The 22,341-nt window shown below is 42.4% G+C and overlaps 2 protein-coding genes across 2 annotated transcripts in view; both read left to right on the top strand.

The window, feature by feature from the left end:
- tcirg1b (T cell immune regulator 1, ATPase H+ transporting V0 subunit a3b) overlaps positions 1-2,133 on the top strand; it is a 38,140-nt gene extending 36,007 nt beyond the window's left edge. Inside the window, exon 20 of the mRNA XM_079892866.1 lies at positions 1,478-2,133. Within this exon, the coding sequence (XP_079748992.1) occupies positions 1,478-1,574 (97 nt within the window). The 3' untranslated portion in view covers positions 1,575-2,133. The remainder of the gene's footprint in view (positions 1-1,477) is intronic.
- Positions 2,134-2,991: 858 nt separating this feature from the next.
- On the top strand, positions 2,992-21,230 carry mrnip (MRN complex interacting protein). The gene is made up of 7 exons (XM_079892691.1): positions 2,992-3,176; positions 4,242-4,301; positions 4,397-4,497; positions 6,261-6,336; positions 6,406-6,536; positions 7,465-7,561; positions 20,494-21,230. Exons 1-7 carry the CDS (start codon positions 3,117-3,119, stop codon positions 21,025-21,027), a joined length of 1,059 nt encoding a protein of 352 aa, XP_079748817.1. The 5' UTR covers positions 2,992-3,116; the 3' UTR covers positions 21,028-21,230.
- The last annotated feature ends 1,111 nt before the right edge of the window (positions 21,231-22,341 follow it).

A 22,341-nucleotide genomic window follows, 5' to 3' on the forward strand; every position in this document is an offset into this window, starting at 1 on the left:
AATAGTGTAAACAAAGATTAATAAATAAAATAAAAAGGATTATATTGCAGAGATCATGTATATAAAAAACAAAAATAAACACTGAACTTGAACATTATATATGTGTGTAGGTGTGATGGGATGGGTTAGGCTGTGTGTGTGTGTGTGTGTGTGTGTGTGTGTGATGGGGTGTGTTAGGCTGTGGGTGTGTGTGTGTGTATTGGGTGTCTGCTGCTCTGCTCGTCCCTCAGGATGTGGAGAGATGCTACTAGTCTCGCTGCTATATTGGAGCATTTGGCTTCTTCGCCAAGGATGAATCTGAGTTTTTGAGTTGGATTACAGGTGTTAAATTGGGGAAATATCTTATTGATTTTGGGGTAATATTGGTCTCTGATGTGTTCATATTTTGGGCATTCTGTGAGGAAGTGCAGCTCGGTCTCCGGCACTCCCAGGATGCAGTTTGAGCAGAGTCTGTCCTCACGGGAGAGCCAGGTCTGTCTGCGCCGGCCCGTCTCGATGGCCAGGCTGTGCTCGCTGAGTCTGTACATCGTCAGGGTTTTCCTGAGCTTCACATCACTCACTGTGCTCAGGTAGCTCGCAACAGTGTATTCTCGATTTAGTGCCGAATAACATTCCAGTTTGTGTTGGTTTTGAATGGTGTTTGTCCAATGGGTGATGTACTTGTCTTGTTCTGTGTTGATAATTTGTGCTGGCCGAATGTGTGTGAGTGTGTGTGTGTGCTGAGGCGAGCTGATCTCTGCAGGAGAGAGCTCAGTCAGTCTCAGCACCAGCTGGCACAGGGGACTCCTCGCTACGCTCAGCTCTTGGTGTTTGAGGGCTCTGTAGTGGTATGAGTTGGGGTCGCTTGTTTTCAGGTGTTTCCAGAATTTGATGGCTCTTTTTTGGATGTTTAGAAGGAGAGGGTATTGGCCTAATTCTGCCCTGCATCCGTTGTTTGGCGTTTTTCTTTGGACTTTGAGTAAACTCACTCACTCACTCACTCACATTCTCTCTCTCTCTCTCTCTCTCTCTCTCTCTCACTCACTCACTCACTCACTCACTCACTCACTCACTCACTCACTCACTCACTCACTCACATTCTCTCTCTCTCTCTCTCTCACTCACTCACTCACTCACTCACTCACTCACTCACCGACTAACACACACTCACTCACTCACTCACTCACTCACTCACTCACGACTAACTCTCTCTCACTCACTCACTCACCGACTAACACACACTCATTCACTCACTCACTCACTCACTCACTCACTCACTCACGACTAACTCTCTCTCACTCACCGACTAACACACACTCACTCACTCACTCACTCTCTCACTCTCTCTCTCTCACTCAAATTAACCCTGTAAGAAGCATTTTTGCATAAAAACATCTAAAAAAAACGCCACTAGAGCTCTATTAATCAGAGACGCTGTCTATCTCTCTCTCTCTCCTCTCTCTCTCTGTCTCTCTCTCTCTCTCTCTCTCTCTCTCAGGGTGGAGTTTCAGAATAAGTTCTACAGCGGCTCTGGCTATAAGCTCAGTCCGTTTGCCTTCTCATCGGGATTCAGCGGCGGCTTCTCCCTCAAGTGACCCATGATCCTCCTCTGCTCACGGGACTCAGAACTGTGCTAGGATTACTTGGCTGGGGCCACAAAACATTTTAAAGTGCATCATTGAAGCATCTTTCATTTTCTTTTATATTTTAAACTTGAATACAACTGTACAAAAAAACTCAGTTGAAAGTGAATCCACATCCATATCTTTGACACTCTGCAACACTATCTTTGAAACCGTATCCAGACACTCGAGTCTTTTAGTGGAGTGAAGGTGATTTTAACTGAAGTGCACAGATGAAATAGTTGTTTTAACATAATCATTGAGACACTATGATGACAGACATCTAATGATGTTTAATGCTGCAAGTGCAGACAGTTATGAAATAATTTAGCAGTTCTACATGTTGATTTCAGCTTGTTAATCAATAGGTTAAACGTCTTGATTTACTGCATTATTGAAAGGGAATATTCTTCCGTCCAGCTGTTCTTTTATTGTTGCTTTTCTATTACAATGAAACTTTGTTTTAATTTTGGAGCTGAATCACAAAGTGCTTACAGTGACACTCGCTGATCAATAAAGACCAAAGTCTCTCAAACTGTGTGTGTGTGTGTGTGTGTGTGTGTGTGTGTGTGTGTGTGTTCTCATTAAAATAGTGAAACTTGCCAGGTATGTGTGTATGTTTGAGAGTGATATAATTTTTTTTTTATTGCAGAACTTATACATGCATAAATACATGATCAGGGAAATGAAGTGTGGTTGTATATCTTTCAATGAACATCAAAAAATATGATGCATACATCAAAAAATATAATTACTCTGAAAAGAAAAGCACAATAATAAGGTTAAATCATATCTTTGAATACATCGTCATAATGCATCAGGAATTTTGCACTTTTTTGTTATTTATAAGTCTAAGGGATGAAATAAAAGAGTTAAATTCAGCAAGAAAAGAGGAAAGTGTGAAGGAGACTTAAGCCATGTTTGCTTGTGAATGAAGAGTTTTGCACACAAGATAAAGAGATTAACAACATATTCAAGGGACAGCAGCTTTGGGTTTTCATCATAACAGATCATTTCTTTAAGATTGAAAGTAGGGTTCACATTAGTAGAGCTAAAAACACAAGTGTTTAAATCAGCATAAAGTGTGTTGGTTATACTACAACTACAGAATAAATGGGCAGCTGTTTCTTCAACAGAACCACAAAGAGCAAGTTTCATCAATATCACAATATTTAGAAATGGACGAGTTGATCGATTTTTTGAAGGATTTTATAATTAATTTCCTTAATTTTGTTGGATACACAAAATTTACTTGGCAAAAGCCATGCCTTTCTCCAATTTACATTTGTTACAAAACAACCCACGCGCACACACACACTCACACACACACTCACACACACGTTCGTTCGTTCCTCGGTGTGCGCCTCTGACGTCATTTCCTGCTCTGCTCGAGAGGAACCCGTAGAAGAAGAAGAAGAAAACAAACAGTGGGCGCGAAACACAAATATGAGCTCTATCTTTCATACGAGTGAAATAAATGTACTTTTATTCTCCGGACTGTAGAAACTACCCAACATGGTTCAAGAGTTTCATGTTGTGAGATGTTTCTCCTGTCAAACCTTTCAAGTACAGCAGGTAATCTTTATTTTCCTGTCCCCTTTCGTTCAGAATTAACGCTAAACCGGTTTGATTAATCGATTACCGATATCAGCTCTTTAATTCTAGATCATCCATGTTTGCAGATGATTGTGATTAAAGCTTCACTAAACATACTGACAATATGAGCGTTGTTACTTTTGATATGAAATATACTCTGAGCTCTACAAATCTGTCAGTTTTATTACGGCATTCATTCGTTAACTTGAAAAAATAACTCCAGAGGAACGTTTTGATAAATAATATGCACTGTATATTACACATACATTATATTTGTACTTAAAATGTAGTGATGTTTATTGTATATTTAAATAAACTGTCATAAGAAGTTTTAATGACAGGCACCGAATTATATAATCAAAACCGTCCTTATGTGCAATTTAAAATATTTTGTATATATATTTATATATTGAAGTGTTGCTTATTATATGTAAAAATAAATAGCAGTTTAATTTAATTTGGACTGTTGTTAACTTTAACCTGTAATATTATAGTAATGTAGTGGCAGGACTCCTGTATAGTTTACAGCTTTATCTTAAAGGGTTAGTTCACCCAAAAATGTAAATTCAGTCAATATTTACTCTTCCTCATGTCGTTCCAAACCCGTAAGACCGTTGTTCATCTCCAGAATGAAGATGGTTTTGATGAAATCTGAGAGATGTCTGTCCCTCCATTGACAGTCTATGCAACTACGGTACCACTGTCAAGCCCCAGAAAGCCAGTAAAGACGTCAGTAAAGTCATCATGTGACTCCAGTAGTTTAACCTCAGCTTTATGATGTGACACAAGTGCTTTGTTTTCTCAATAAAACATAATTTATCACTTTATTTACAAAATATTAATCTCCACGTGCATTCATGAGAGCATCACGACGCATGCAGAACTGAATCTTCATATTTTGGTGATCTTACCCTTTTAAGAAAGATTAACGTGCTGTACCGGACATACGAACAAACCTATATTGAAATCGATTTGTGATATTGATGTCACTGCTAAACTGACTCTCAGTGTCAGCAACAGTAGAGTAAAGATCTCCTCCTCCAGGTGAAGAAGAGCAAGAGCTGGGTGTGTAAAGTGTGTGGAGAGAAGCAGTCGCTGAGGAAGGTAATGAAACACAAGCACAGCGTGACCTGTCCTGGTGTGGTGAGTCCGGGTGTGTGTCAGCGTTCACTGTGTGTGTGTGTGTGTGTGTGTTGCAGGAGTTTGGTCGGGGGGTGGCAGCGGACTGTAGACGGCATGTTCAGAAGCTCAATGCTCTGCGAGGACAACTGGAGGACACACACACACTCGGGTCACAGCGGTGAGAAACACACACACACACACACACTCGGGTCACAACGGTGAGAAACACACACACACACTCGGGTCACAGCGGTGAGAAACACACACACACACACACACACTCGGGTCACAGCGGTGAGAAACACACACACACACACTCGGGTCACAGCGGTGAAACACACACACACACACACACTCGGGTCACAGCGGTGAGAAACACACACACACACACACTCGGGTCACAGCGGTGACAAACACACACACACACACACACACTCGGGTCACAGCGGTGAGAAACACACACACACTCGGGTCACAGCGGTGACAAACACACACACACACACACACTCGGGTCACAGCAGTGAGAAACACACACACACTCTGAAGACACTCCTCTGATGGGAGTAACGCATCACAGGTCACGCCAGTAATGTAATCAGATTACTTTTTCAAGTAACTAGTAACTCATTACTTTTACATTTACAACAAAATCTCTGAGTTATGTTTCCAACTGAGTAACGCATGTTAGTTTTCTCATATACTGTTGGCTCTGCTGTCCTCATGTAGAGAGGGATTGTGGGTAAGTGCAGAGGTGTGTGTGTGTGTGTGTGTGTGTGTGTGTGTGTGTGTGTGTGTGTGTGTGTGTGTGTGTGTGTGTGTGTGAACATGATGGGGATTGTAGATGTAATGTGAGCATTTACTCCTCTCACTGACACACACACAGACTCATATTCCTCATAAAGAGTAAAACACTGAAATGCAAACTCAGAATATCATGCAAACCTGCAATTAAATGTTAAATAACTCAAATGTACTTTGTGTTTAACTTTGTTTGTTATTAGGCAAGCAAGCCTAGCCCAGCTGAGAAAGAAGTAACGTAATGCATTACTTTCCGTAGACAGTAGTAATTAAGTAACACAATTAGTTATTTCAGGGAGTAATAATGGAGTATTAACGGCTCTCGTACCGGAGGAACAGTTCATAGTTCTAGAGCTGACTGTCCCGGGTGTTGGCGTGTGTTCGCCCCGCAGGAACTAGGACTCCTTCTGGAGGAACTCATTTACTCCTCCTTCAGAGTCAGGTCTAGCTAACTAACCCTAACCCTAACCCTAACCCTAACCCTAACCATTTACTCCTACCTCAGAGTCAGGTTTAGCTAACTAACCCTAACCCTAACCCTAACCCTGATCAGTGCTGTAGGAACTCTCTGCTATTGTAATTACATTACTTTTTGAAATATCTTTCCCCAACACTGGTTACAGCCAGCCTAAAGTTGTTAAATATATTTTCAGGCTATTTATCATTTTCTTTTCACCTTGAATGCATGTGAGTGTACAAATCTTAATCATCATAAAAAATGAAAAAAAGTTTTAATATATATATTCTCCAAGGTAAACACTATATTTATCTTGTCAATAAAAGGTCAAATGATCTGATATTTAAGAGACTTTAAACCGTTAGTGTGCACCACATGACTGAGTGGTAGACTAAAGCTTCTCAAGAATAATTAAGATGTAGAGTAGTTCTGTTAATCCGTTAAAAGTTTGTCGGATTATTATTTTTTTCAATATTTTAATTACTTTATGATATCAGGACAGTTCAACCCTGATATCTTTTACTTTTTCACCCCAAAAATATAAAAAAATAATTGTAATGAAGAAATTCATAAAGCCTCATCATGTGTATGATATGCAGTTTTTAATGCAAAGCATTTTTGAGTAGATGAATATGTGAAGGAAGGGGAGCTTCACGTGACTGACCCTCTGACCAACTGTTTTAAAGGGAAGAGGATGAGGAAGAGGATGAGGAAGAGGAAGAGGATGAAGGCTTGGATGGAGATCAGAGGAGTAAACCACAGGTAAAGCACTGATGGACGCTCATCATGAAGAGAAATGATGCGATTGTCATGTCTCTGTGCCTGTGTCAGGGAGCGTGTCATCATGTGAGCCGCTGGAGTAAATACACCGATGCCACATCTGAGGGTCCAGATGAAGATGAGGAGGAAGAGGACCGGCACATCTATACAGAAACACAGAGGTTCAGAAGCCAGGGAACCAGGTCAGCTTCATGAGTTAGCAAGGCTCAATACTGTGGCTATCAACTCTTCCCCCGCCGCTGACGAGCTCCTCCAGCTTTCAATGTGTCCACTGTTATACTGTAGGGGGCGCTATTACACAGCACAGCATCTCCTGATCCAAACACAGGAGAAGAAGAAGAAACTGATGTACTGCCAAGGGGGTAATCCATCAGCCGGAAACTGAAGCTTCCCCGGGCGCCGCCATTGATTAGCAGACCATCACCTGCTGTTAGCGAGCCATTGACTCCCATTCATTTTGGCGTCACTTTGACAGTGAATAACTTTACATCTGAGGCGTTTAAAGACTCCATTTGTCCATTATTTATTTCTAAAGAAACACGAAAATGTATAAAAGGCTCCATTTACTTGTATCTTACGTTATGGCCCCGTAGAAGCAGTTTTTGTAAAAATAGGCTAACGATTGTGTCATAACCACACGACTCTCTGTCGCACAGTAGAGAGATTACCGTATGGACAGGAGGAGAAGCTCGCGGGCGATCGGGGGGACGTGGAGGCAAAATGACAAAGTAATTAATCAGAATAAGCAAAAGTTGCTCCTGCTCCAAGCTCATGGACAGCTCCTACTCACACTCTCCGTCTCTGTGAGATTCGGAAGGGAATGATTCAGATTTCTCTCAGCTCTCGGCTCTCGACAAAGAGACCCTCTTTGTTTTGATATATTGCCTGTTCAGATGTTCATATAAACAAATATTCTGAGGGCCGTCTTGTGGAAGTGACCAACACTGCTGGCGGGGAAAGAGTTGAGAAACTTGTAATTATTAATAAAAACAAAGAATCTTCGCACAAAAGCATCATGGAAAATGTTTAACTTGTCTAGTATTTTCAGACTTTATTATTAACCATGTGAAGAAAGAGCAGTGTTTAACGCTGTGTAGTGTTTGTGAACAGGAAAAGGCAGAAAGGCTCCGGTGTGAAGCGTTCTCCTGATGTGTGTGAGGAAGAGGAGTTCTGGACCGGCTGCTCTGGGCTGAAGAGGCCACATCTGGTAACACACACACACACACACACACACACACACATCTGCAAAATACCCTGATCTAGGAGAAAACACATTTCACTCTTGCTGCGTCTCAGTTCGCCGGCTTATACTACGCCCTCAAGTGTGTACTCTTTCTGTGACGACAAAGCAGATACTTCTGAGTGTGTATAGAAGAGTACACAAGCTTTAGGACACACTATCACATCATACAATAGTGTATTTAACCGTTGCTCTCCGTTGCTTAGTTACACGTAGCCTGACTACGTCAGACTTCGTACTTCCGCTCAATTTCATTTCGCTTCTGTACTCAGTCTGAGACAGCTTCAGAGCTTTCTGTTTTCCACCGGTCTGGAAACAGCCGGGCCAATCAACGAACAGAGGGCGGGCTGAGAGCCGTGACGTACACGCTGATTGTACCGTGGATGCGTAGATTTACTTCACTTAACCTGCAAAAGTCGTTCACAGCCATGTTCACTCCGGTATTTCGCTCGATGGTTTAGTTTTTGCATCATACATGTGTTTACAGTGAAAGTTAAATGCGGCTGAGCATGCGCATAACACACGCCATAACCAAACGTAATGTGATTGGCTTACGGGTAACCAATGATTTTAAACTTCAGACAAGCGCCCCCTAGCAAGAGAGAAAACACTTCTCTGTTATGCCATTCCAGACTCTGTCTACGAAGCAAAGTGAAGTAGCAGAGTCTGGTATTACCAGGCTAAGTTACACGCATCCTGTCACTCAAACTGACCTGTCAATCATCTTGTCAAAGTAGAATCCTCCACATTTCATTTAATGTCCTCCTGTATCTGAGAGAAATGTTGATCTGCAGTCGCAAGTCTTTCATGGCGAGACTCTCCTCGTATTAATACATTATTAATGATGCATTTAAAAGTGAATGGCCAAACGGATCTTTATAAAAGTCCACATTGTTATTGCAGAGGAAATATAACATGGATAATATTAAATACATATTTTTCTATCAGGTTAAACTTTGATTAGTCACTCAAACCTTTATCTAAACCTCTCACCGTCGGTCGCACACATCCGCCCTGTTTTGTAGTTTTTTAACACTTTCTACTCGTGTTTGTAGTTCCTGCTCCAAAGCGCAATGGGTTGTGGGTAGGGGTGGAACGGTACACAGAAGTCACGGTTCGGTTCAGACATCACGGTTCGGTACGAGTTCAGTACAATGGAGGGAAAAGCAAAACAAAAATGTAGAAGGCATTTTTTTTTATTGTGCATGTCTCAGGCTGTACCACCAAAGGAAAATAAATGTCTTAAGTTTAACAATGCCTTGTATTTTTTAAATAAGTTTTATTAATAAAGTAAAGGCATAGAACCAGTTTATTTGTAGTGCATTGACAATAGTTTTATATAATTAGTTTATTAATTAAATTAATAAAAAGACAAAAAGACCTTGAGATATGTTTGGTAATTGTACCTGAATGAATTTAAAATTAATTTGCTATATTTCAGATCAATATATTTGTTTTCCTTAATTTTAATTAACACTAACTTTATTCTCATCTGAATTATAGATAATTTATTTCTGTATAAAATAATACTACTATTAAAAACAAATTTGATTTTCTTTTAATCAATGTAGAATGTGTAACTTACTCACTGTGTTGGGTGACAGTTGTAGGTTACAGTTTGACAAAAGCACAATGTTGTGTTTTATTGCGAGTGTACACAAATATAAGTAAACACTTTGCAGTTTGAATGTTGTCCTATGAACAAAATGACGAAGTATGTTTTTATGTTTCCACTGTTCGATCGCGCCCGCGCCTCTCTCAACACACACACACGTACGCACGCAGGCACACACACAACATATTCCAGCATTGCAAACTTGACATCGCAGCCTGTCCATTATAGCTAGCCTGTCTATGATTATAGCAGAGAATGTCTAATAAGGGGAGAACTTCCACTCTCAGTAAACTTCCAGCTTCTGAACTGGCTGCAGTGCCACTCCGGCTCCACATGAGGGCGCTCACAGGACGAGTGCAGAATGAATGGAGGTCTATGGCGCTATACCCCTCAAAATCCACTTTTCTCAGGATATAATTTTTTGTCTAGTAATTTGAATGTTGTATTCAAAAGGAGATGCAAAGAAATTACACATTGCTGGGTGTTAGATTTTTTAGAGTCACTTATTTGCTTTAAAAAGTCTTTTAAAATGTCAGTGACGTCACACACATCGTACGACCAGAGATACTGCTTTACGGCAATCCTTCAGTCACTTTGGTGCTTTCACGCTCTGCACTTTCTTTTCTCTCGAGGCATCGACAATAGGGGTGCAACGGATCAAAAAACTCACGGTTCGGATCGTTTCTCGGATCAGAGTCACGGATCGGATAATTTTTCGGATCAGCAAAAAAAAAAAAAAAAAAGACATAAAACAAACATAAATGTTGTCTTTTTGTTTATTAACACTTTTAAATTATTAAATTAAAATATATAAAATCAACTTAAAGTGCACAAGGCATAATATCTTAATGAAAACTTAATGAAAAACAACTTAGGCCGGCCACACACTGGCTGCATGGCGTGAGCGTGGCGTTTCTGTTGCGTGTCAGCTGCATGGCGTTTGCGTGGTGTTTTCCATGTCTTTGCACACCAGAAACGTGTCTGACGCGGCGCTGCTGCTGCTAGGTGATGATAAGCCTCATTGGTGATATATTTGACATATGGGAAGAGAGTTGTGGAAGGCCTATACTTCATGTTAAATGTAAATATATAGCAGCAAAGACAACGTCGGCAGTGTTGGCTATAGAATATTTCGTTCTGTATTGACAGGTGCAGTATTTGAAAATCGATAATATTTTTTTAAATTAAATTTATATTTGCATTTATGTCAAAACCTAGCGACATTTATTATGTATTCGTGTCAAAATGATATATAAACATATTTTTCTATTCTATTTTTAGCATGCACGCGTTTTCCGCGCAGCCCAAAATGCTCCCATACAGGGGATTTAAATGACGCGGGGCGTTCAAGCTCCTCCGTTCCTCCGCTCGTCATCACCACGCTGTGTGGACTGAACATGCGCAAAATTTTTATTTATTTTTTTCATAAATCAATCCGCGGATCACGTGTGTGCCGAACCGAAGATATTGATCCGAACGGATCACGGATCAATGATGATCCGTTGCACCACTAATCGACAACACAGCTGACACAGGTAAACACACAACACAGCTGACACAGGGAAATACACAACACAGCTGACACAGGTAAACACACAACACAGCTGACACAGGGAAATACACAACACAGCTGACACAGGGAAATACACAACACAGCTGACACAGGGAAATACACAACACAGCTGACACAGGTAAACACACAACACAGCTGACACAGGGAAATACACAACACAGCTGACACAGGTAAACACACAACACAGCCGACACAGGTAAACACACAACACAGCCGACACAGGCAAACACACAACACAGCTGACACAGGCAAACACACAACACAGCCGACACAGGCAAACACACAACACAGCTGACACAGGCAAACACACAGCTGACACAGGTAAACACACAACACAGCCGACACAGGTAAACACACAACACAGCTGACACAGGCAAACACACAACACAGCTGACACAGGCAAACACACAGCTGACACAGGTAAACACACAACACAGCCGACACAGGTAAACACACGACACAGCTGACACAGGCAAACACACAACACAGCCGACACAGGGAAACACACAACACAGCTGACACAAGCAAACACACAACACAGCTGACACAGGTAAACACAACACAGCTGACACAGGCAAACACACAGCTGACACAGGCAAACACACAACACAGCTGACACAGGTAAACACACAACACAGCTGACACAGGTAAACACACAACACAGCCGACACAGGTAAACACACAATACAGCTGGCACAGGTAAACACACAACACAGCTGACACAGGGAAACACAACACAGCTGACACAGGCAAACACACAACACAGCCGACACAGGGAAACACACAACACAGCTGACACAGGTAAACACACAACACAGCTGACACAGGCAAACACACAGCTGACACAGGGAAACACACAACACAGCCGACACAGGGAAACACACAACACAGCTGACACAGGCAAACACACAACACAGCTGACACAGGCAAACACACAGCTGACACAAGCAAACACACAACACAGCTGACACAGGCAAACACACAGCTGACACAGGCAAACACACAACACAGCTGACACAGGCAAACACACAGCTGACACAGGTAAACACACAACACAGCTGACACAGGTAAACACACAACACAGCCGACACAGGTAAACACACAACACAGCTGACACAGGGAAACACACAACACAGCTGACACAAGCAAACACACAACACAGCCGACACAGGTAAACACACAACACAGCCGACACAGGCAAACACACAACACAGCTGACACAGGTAAACACACAACACAGCTGAAACAGGTAAATACACAACACAGCTGACACAGGTAAATACACAACACAGCTGACACAGGTAAATACACAACACAGCTGACACAGGTAAACACACAACACAGCTGACACAGGCAAACACACAACACAGCTGACACAGGCAAACACACAACACAGCTGACACAGGCAAACACACAACACAGCTGACACAGGCAAACACACAACACAGCTGACACAGGTAAACACACAACACAGCTGACACAGGTAAACACACGACACAGCTGACACAGGTAAACACACGTGCTAGAAGAGTTTTTGTTTTGTTTGTTTCTGGTCCCGCTTCGGATGCCACGATGCCATCAAGCGGTATCTCTGGTCGTAATCAGTCCTTCACTGACCAATCAGCGTTCATTAGCAGAATGCTAGCGTGTTATGGGCAACAACAACTCAACCTGAAAGAAATCGAAAGGACATAAATACTCGTTCATTCAACTTTCGACCTATAACCCATGTTGAACTTGCAAAACCTACAATCAAATCTGAGATTTCTCAACGGCAATCGGGTGAAAGAGACTAATTTATCCGTCTAGCCCCATAGACTCCCATTCATTTTGCACTCATGGGCGATCGCCCCCAGTGGAACTCTGGTGGAACTACAACCAACATTCGGTACAATAGGCCTTAATAGGGAGTGGGTAAGCTAAGGCGGAGCTACAGATTAGGTGTCCCTAAAGACGCGCGTATCTAACAGTAGTTCCGCATTACATTAATTAATTTACACACGAGTTTTATTTATTTTTATACCGTGTATTCTCCGTGTGTATTCATGCACCGAACCGTGACGCCCGTACCGTTTCGGTTCAATACGAATACATGTACCGTTCCACCCCTAGTTGTGGGTAATATTAGCCTTTAGAGTGTGCATGGATCCACACTTCGGAAATCCACCGGGAATAGTAGACGATCCGGGGACTTCTGCCACACTCTTCAACATGCTCTGCTTTGGGACACACTTATTCTAATCTCACACACACTTATTCTAATCTCACACACTAATTCTAATCTCACACACACTTATTCTAATCTCACACACTTATTCTAATCTCACACACTAATTCTAATCTCACACACTTATTCTAATCTCACACACTGTTTAGGGTGGATAGTGGACATTGAGACACTAATTCTAATCTCACACACTAATTCTAATCTCACACACACTAATTCTAATCTCACACACACTTATTCTAATCTCACACACACTTATTCTAATCTCACACTTATTCTAATCTCACACGCACTTATTCTAATCTCTCACACACTTATTCTAATCTCTCACACACTTATTCTAATCCCACACGCACTTATTCTAATCTCACACACACTTATTCTAATCTCACACTTATTCTAATCTCTCACACACTTATTCTAAACTCACACACACTTATTCCAATCTCACACACACTTATTCTAATCTCTCACACAATTATTCTAATCTCACACACTTATTCTAATCTCACACACACTTATTCTAATCTCACACACTTATTCTAATCTCTCACACCCTTATTCTAATCTCTCACACCCTTATTCTAATCTCTCACACACTTATTCTAATCTCTCACACACTTATTCTAATCTCTCACACACTTATTCTAATCTCTCACACTCTTATTCTAATCTCTCACACCCTTATTCTAATCTCTCACACCCTTATTCTAATCTCTCACACACTTATTCTAATCTCTCACACACTTATTCTAATCTCTCACACACTTATTCTAATCTCTCACACACTTATTCTAATCTCTCACACACTTATTCTAATCTCACACACTCTTATTATGACCGCCGCTAGCGTAGCTAGCGAAAGCGGTCATATAGGGATTGTCAAAGTTTTTTTTTTTTTTTTTTCCCGTCACCTTACTGAATTTTTCGTCAACGATACCAGGGACACCGAAGCACCGGGGAACATGAAATTTGGTGGGCATGTAGCCCCACTAGACTTCTAAGGAAAAATTTCGTTTGGTCCCCGGGGGCCACTCCCCCCCTGCGCTGGGCCCCCCCCAAACCCCAAAAAATGCAGTTTTTCCTAAATAACTACCTGAACCGTGGCACCGAGGATGAAGAAATTTTTATGGTATGTTGGTCTACTAGACTTTTACGGAAAAATTTCGTTTGGTCCCTGGAGGCCACTCCCCCCCTGCGCTGGGGCCCCCGTACATTTTTCGTCAACGATACCAGGGACACCGAAGCACCGGGGAACATGAAATTTGGTGGGCATGTAGCCCTACTAGACTTCTAAGGAAAAATTTCGTTTGGTCCCCGGGGGCCACTCCCCCCCCGCGCTGGGCCCCCCCAAACCCAAAAAAATGCAGTTTTTCCTAAATAACTACCTGAACCGTGGCACCGAGGATGAAGAAATTTTTATGGTATGTTGGTCTACTAGACTTTTACGGAAAAATTTCGTTTGGTCCCCGGGGGCCACTTCCCCCCCGCGCGCTGGGGCCCCCGTAAATTTTTCGTCAACGATACCAGGGACACCGAAGCACCGGGGAACATGAAATTTGGTGGGCATGTAGCCCCACTAGACTTCTACGGAAAAATTTCGTTTGGTCCCCGGGGGCCACTCCCCCCCCGCGCTGGGCCCCCCCAAACCCCCAAAAATGCAGTTTTTCCTAAATAACTACCTGAACCGTGGCACCGAGGATGAAGAAATTTTTATGGTATGTTGGTCTACTAGACTTTTACGGAAAAATTTCGTTTGGTCCCCGGGGGCCACTCCCCCCCCCCCCCCCGCGCTGGGGCCCCAGTAAATTTTTCGTCAACGATACCAGGGACACCGAAGCACCGGGGAACATGAAATTTGGTGGGCATGTAGCCCCACTAGACTTCTAAGGAAAAATTTCGTTTGGTCCCCGGGGGCCACTCCCCCCCCGCGCTGGGCCCCCCCAAACCCAAAAAATGCAGTTTTTCCTAAATAACTACCTGAAGTGTGGCACCGAGGATGAAGAATTTTTTATGGTATGTTGGTCTACTAGACTTTTACGGAAAAATTTCGTTTGGTCCCCGGGGGCCACTTCCCCCCCCACGCTGGGGCCCCCGTGAATTTTTTGTCAATGATACCAGGGACACCGAAACACTGGGGAACATGAAATTTGGTGGGCATGTAGCCCCACTAGACTTTTACGGAAAAATTTCGTTTGGTCCCCGGGGGCCACTTCCCCCCCCCCCCCCCCCCCCCCGCGCTGGGCCCCCCCAAACCCAAAAAATGCAGTTTTTCCTAAATAACTACCTGAACCGTGGCACCGAGGATGAAGAAATTGTTATGGTATGTTGCTCTTAAGGGCCCACATCAACCTAGCCCATAATCACTCATTTGTGATTTGCGCCCCTCCCATAAAAAATGAAAATGCAATATTATTCTGCTTTAATCGCCCCTATCTTCAGTTGAGATTTTCAGAACTGCACCATATTTCATGTGTAAGATTAACTTGACATCCTCTGGGGGTATCCTCTGCTAAGTTTCGTAGAATTTCATCCATGGGGGGGGTATAAAATAAATTCATTTATGTGCACATTTAGTGACTGTACACTCATCGGCCTGTAGATGGTGGTGTTGAGCGAAGGGTTGCTGGTTTAGGATGATACTGTCACTAAGGTTGCCAACTGTCCCGAATTAGACGTCCCGTATTTTGGGCCTAATTTATTTGTCCCGTGCGTGACCTCCCGTGTCCCGTTTTTTGACAAGCTGATAAACCACTGACTGATACAACAGCAACAGCAGCAGTGCTGACCACGACACTTGAGAATGATCACCGACACCTGTCATCATCCAATCACAGCTTTTTTTAATCACTGTTTTGAGACAAATCATTGTTTGATTTGCGAACATCCTCTGCCGTCTGGTCGCTTCCGCTTCAAGCCGGACTCGTCTCACGCTAACGGTAATTTCCTTTCACTGTCCACGTTTTGATTTCGGCTAATCAATTTTGGCGAATGCAAACAACGTGATTATTGTTCATGAGTCTAACATCCAGCCACGCAAGAAAACATGTAATCTACCTGAGGGAATAATATGCTCAAAAAACATTTCTGATTATTATTAATGTTTTAAAGCTTTTAGAAAGTACATAGAAAGCTTTTGTAACATTACCTTAACTGTCACTTTTGATTAATGTAATGCATCCTTGCTGAATAAAAGTAGGCAATTACTTTCTTTATTTTTTTTCCCAAAAAATAATCTTACTAACCCCAAACTTTTGAACTGTAAGCCTAGTGTATAATGTTAAAAAAGCTTTCTATTTTAGATACATGCTGTTATTTTGAACTATGGTTTGTTTGTAATGTGACTTTTTTCATGTATGACATTAAAATTATTTTTAGAATTAAATACATAAATAGGTTAAGCAATACAAATGTGTTTATGTCTGATAACCTTTTAAACACAAACTTAACTGCAGACACTGAAATGACGTACACTGTGTGATACAGTACAAATATTTTGAGTGTCCCTCATTTTCCTATAAATAACCACGATTGTCCCGCATTTTCCTTTTCTGAAGTTGGCAACCCTAACTGTCACACACACACATGCAGGAATACAAACAAACGCAAGCATGCACACACACTGACATCCACACGCACAGACACACACCCATACACACACATACAAATCCACATGCACAGACACACACACACAAACACACACGCGCACACACATGTACGCACGCATACATACACACACACACACAGACACACACATACACAAACACACACACATACACACACACACACAGACAGACATGCACATACTACTACTTTTTTTAGGTATATACATAAACACGCAATACAGCCAAATTGCTCCATGTCATTTATTTTTGTGGAAAGCCAGTGCAGGTCTGAGCGGCGGTCATATTTTGTACCGCCATGCGGTACATCTAGTTCTAATCTCTCACACCCTTATTCTAATCTCACACACACTTATTCTAATCTCACACTTATTCTAATCTCTCACACACTTATTCTAAACTCACACACACTTATTCTAATCTCACACTTATTCTAATCTCTCACACACTTATTCTAAACTCACACACACTTATTCTAATCTCTCACACACTTATTCTAATCTCACACACTTATTCTAAACTCACACACACTTATTATAATCTCACACACACTTATTCTAATCTCACACACTGTTTAGGGTGGATAGTGGACATTGAGACGCACTTATTCTAATCTCACACACTGTTTAGGGTGGATAGTGGACATTGAGACGCACTTATTGTAATCTCACACACTGTTTAGGGTGGATAGTGGACATTGAGACGCACTTATTCTACTCTCACACACTGTTTAGGGTGGATAGTGGACATTGAGACGCACTTATTCTAATCTCACACACTGTTTAGGGTGGATAGTGGACATTGAGACGCACTTATTCTACTCTCACACACTGTTGAGGGTGGATAGTGGACACTGAGACGCACTTATTGTAATCTCACACACTGTTTAGGGTGGATAGTGGACACTGAGGCGCACTTATTCTACTCTCACACACTGTTGAGGGTGGATAGTGGACATTGAGACGCACTTATTGTAATCTCACACACTGTTTAGGGTGGATAGTGGACACTGAGGCGCACTTATTGTAATCTCACACTGTTTAGGGTGGATAGTGGACATTGAGACGCACTTATTCTAATCTCACACACTGTTTAGGGTGGATAGTGGACATTGAGACGCACTTATTGTAATCTCACACTGTTTAGGGTGGATAGTGGACATTGAGACGCACTTATTCTAATCTCACACACTGTTTAGGGTGGATAGTGGACACTGAGGCGCACTTATTCTACTCTCACACACTGTTGAGGGTGGATAGTGGACATTGAGACGCACTTATTGTAATCTCACACACTGTTTAGGGTGGATAGTGGACATTGAGGCGCACTTATTGTAATCTCACACACTGTTTAGGGTGGATAGTGGACATTGAGACGCACTTATTCTACTCTCACACACTGTTTAGGGTGGATAGTGGACACTGAGGCGCACTTATTGTAATCTCACACTGTTTAGGGTGGATAGTGGACATTGAGGCGCACTTATTGTAATCTCACACACTGTTTAGGGTGGATAGTGGACATTGAGACGCACTTATTCTAATCTTACACACTGGTTAGGGTGGATAGTGGACATTGAGACGCACTTATTCTACTCTCACACACTGTTTAGGGTGGATAGTGGACATTGAGACGCACTTATTGTAATCTCACACACTGTTTAGGGTGGATAGTGGACATTGAGACGCACTTATTCTACTCTCACACACTGTTTAGGGTGGATAGTGGACATTGAGACGCACTTATTCTAATCTCACACACTGTTTAGGGTGGATAGTGGACATTGAGACGCACTTATTCTACTCTCACACACTGTTTAGGGTGGATAGTGGACATTGAGACGCACTTATTGTAATCTCACACACTGTTTAGGGTGGATAGTGGACATTGAGACGCACTTATTCTACTCTCACACACTGTTTAGGGTGGATAGTGGACATTGAGACGCACTTATTGTAATCTCACACACTGTTTAGGGTGGATAGTGGACACTGAGGCGCACTTATTGTAATCTCACACTGTTTAGGGTGGATAGTGGACATTGAGTCGCACTTATTGTAATCTCACACACTGTTTAGGGTGGATAGTGGACATTGAGTCGCACTTATTCTAATCTCACACACTGGTTAGGGTGGATAGTGGACATTGAGACGCACTTATTCTAATCTTACACACTGGTTAGGGTGGATAGTGGACATTGAGACGCACTTATTCTAATCTCACACACTGGTTAGGGTGGATAGTGGACATTGAGACGCACTTATTCTAATCTTACACACTGGTTAGGGTGGATAGTGGACATTGAGACGCACTTATTCTAATCTCACAGACTGGTTAGGGTGGATAGTGGACATTGAGACGCACTTATTCTAATCTCTCACACACTTATTCTAATCTCACACACTTACTCTAATCTCACACACACTTATTCTAATCTCACACACTGTTTAGGGTGGATAGTGGACATTGAGACGCACTTATTGTAATCTCACACACTGTTTAGGGTGGATAGTGGACATTGAGACGCACTTATTCTAATCTCACACACTGGTTAGGGTGGATAGTGGACATTGAGACGCACTTATTCTAATCTTACACACTGGTTAGGGTGGATAGTGGACATTGAGACGCACTTATTCTAATCTCACACACTGGTTAGGGTGGATAGTGGACATTGAGACGCACTTATTCTAATCTTACACACTGGTTAGGGTGGATAGTGGACATTGAGACGCACTTATTCTAATCTCACACACTGGTTAGGGTGGATAGTGGACATTGAGACGCACTTATTCTAATCTCTCACACACTTATTCTAATCTCACACACTTACTCTAATCTCACACACACTTATTCTAATCTCACACACTGTTTAGGGTGGATAGTGGACATTGAGACGCACTTATTCTAATCTCACACACTGGTTAGGGTGGATAGTGGACATTGAGACGCACTTATTCTAATCTCACACACTGTTTAGGGTGGATAGTGGACATTGAGACGCACTTATTCTACTCTCACACACTGTTTAGGGTGGATAGTGGACATTGAGACGCACTTATTGTAATCTCACACACTGTTTAGGGTGGATAGTGGACATTGAGACGCACTTATTCTACTCTCACACACTGTTTAGGGTGGATAGTGGACATTGAGACGCACTTATTGTAATCTCACACACTGTTTAGGGTGGATAGTGGACACTGAGGCGCACTTATTCTACTCTCACACACTGTTGAGGGTGGATAGTGGACATTGAGACGCACTTATTCTACTCTCACACACTGTTTAGGGTGGATAGTGGACATTGAGATGCACTTATTGTAATCTCACACACTGTTTAGGGTGGATAGTGGACACTAAGGCGCACTTATTGTAATCTCACACTGTTTAGGGTGGATAGTGGACATTGAGTCGCACTTATTGTAATCTCACACACTGTTTAGGGTGGATAGTGGACATTGAGTCGCACTTATTGTAATCTCACACACTGTTTAGGGTGGATAGTGTACATTGAGACACACTTATTGTAATCTCACACACTGTTTAGGGTGGATAGTGGACATTGTGACACACTTATTCTAATCTCACACACTGTTTAGGGTGAATAGTGGACATTGAGTCGCACTTATTGTAATCTCACACACTGTTTAGGGTGGATAGTGGACATTGAGACGCACTTATTGTAATCTCACACACTGTTTAGGGTGGATAGTGGACATTGAGTCGCACTTATTGTAATCTCACACACTGTTTAGGGTGGATAGTGGACATTGAGTCGCACTTATTGTAATCTCACACACTGTTTAGGGTGGATAGTGGACATTGAGACGCAGGTCTGACTTCTCATATCTCTTGCAGCACGACAGGAGGTTCAGCTCAGGATCAGGGTCAGGTGATGTGATCCCGTGCCGTCGCACAAATCTCCCATCATCCCGTCAGGCTGTTTACAGCTCCACACACACACACACAGTGGAGAACCCTGGAGATAAACAGCAGCACAAGCCGCCAGCTGTCGCCGTGACCAGACCCAGCGTAACTCCTTCAGTGTCTGCGCGTCAGAGGCTTGAGAAGGACTCCAGATGGGATCAGTTCCTCAGTGTTGTTCCCACTCATCGGGATGAGGAAGAGGATGATGATCAAGCTCAGGCTTTCCTTCAGAGCAGTGATGACACAGCGATGGCTTATCCCACAGAAGTGGAAGATGGTGAAGAGCGCAGATCTCCTCCCGATGACGAGACGTGTGTGTGGGGCGTTTCTGTGTCCAGGAACACCAGCAGTCACACACTCAAGCCTTCAGGTTCTGAACACACACTCTGTGAACGGGCCAAGACGCCAAAGCTGTCCTATAACCCCCTGTTTCTCACTGATGAAGACTTCGACGACACGTTTTGAAGACTAAGATGCATTCTATCTGAAACATTTTCTTTCAAGGATGTTTAACAAACAAAGTTGTGATGTTTCAATGTTCTCTTCAATAAATATAAAATGCACTGGTAGTTAAAGGTGAAATATCATGAGAGTTTGTCCGTGTGTAAGTGCTATATCGAGTCCCCGGTGCTTCTACCAACACAGAAAACGTGAAAAGTGAAACCCAGTTTGTTCTGGTGAGCCTTTCTCTGCGAGCGTGTCAAAAAATAAGCCGATCAGATTTCACTCAGGAAGAGGATCTTATTATAATATGCGCTCGCTACTGGTGATTCTGGATGAGTGAGATTGGCCTGTGTTGTTATTGCTGGAGTTTCTGAAGCTTGTGTAAAGACTGCGCCCTCTTCTGAACGGAGGCGGAGCTAAAGCTCATTTGCATTTAAAGGGACACACAAAAATGGTGTGTTTTTGCTCACACGCAAAAAGGGGCAAATTTGACAAGCTATAATCTGGTATTTTGAGGTGGAATTTCACAGACATTCTGGAGACGCCAGAGATTTATATTACATCTTGTGAAAGGGGAATAATATCTCACCCTGAGTCCCACTGAGGTGTCTTGATACGCACAGCTTTGATGCGTTGACGTAATTTCCACTAGGAGCTAAGGTGGGGCATATTGAATGGCTCCTCCCCCTTTTCAGACAGCCAATAGCGTTTAGTTTACCTCACAGACTGACAGCACTATGGAAGCGAATCAGAGCGCTGATGATGCGCTAGATTCAACAGTAGAGGATTCATTCATTTCATTCTTAACTAACGTACAGTTGGTAAACAATAAAACTCCAGCATTTCATCAACTGAGCACACACTCAACACATATTGCTCTGTGACGAGTCAACGGTCGCTTCGGCCAGGTGGTGTTTATAGCATAGGGGGTGGAGCTTCAGATTCTAGGAAGCATTTGATTGGACAGATGATGTGATAAGAAGCTGAAGTCCACGGTGATGTCATAAAAATCCCTGATCCATTTTAGCGGAAGTGAGAGACTGAGTTTAGAATGATTATATCTCATAAATGTGAATCTTGTCATTGTTTTGGAGCACAGCAGCTTATTCATAACCTTAAGTCTGACATATTCATACTAAAAAACAAACTAGATTTAGATTTCAGGGAGCCTTTACACTGTTTCCCCAAAGTCTCACACATTAAAAAAATAAAAATATCCAAATACAACAAATATTTTGGAGAAGGTTTTTATTGCGAAGAGAAAGGACAGAGTGTAGAAGACCAGCAGTGACTGATTCACCCGATTACATCCGTTTACTCAAACTGAGGATTAAA

Source organism: Squalius cephalus, assembly GCF_949319135.1.
Source record: "Squalius cephalus genome assembly, chromosome: 14".
In the NCBI taxonomy this organism is placed as follows: Eukaryota; Metazoa; Chordata; class Actinopteri; order Cypriniformes; family Leuciscidae; genus Squalius; species Squalius cephalus.

Bases quoted from the DNA above. Each gene is read 5' to 3' on its own strand.
- mrnip (XM_079892691.1), top strand. From the start codon at position 3,117: ATGGTTCAAGAGTTTCATGTTGTGAGATGTTTCTCCTGTCAAACCTTT. The intron at 3,177-4,241 runs GTAATCTTTATT...CTCCTCCTCCAG, and splicing joins AAACCTTTCAAGTACAGCAG to GTGAAGAAGAGCAAGAGCTG. The intron at 4,498-6,260 runs GTGAGAAACACA...ACTGTTTTAAAG, and splicing joins CACACACTCGGGTCACAGCG to GGAAGAGGATGAGGAAGAGG.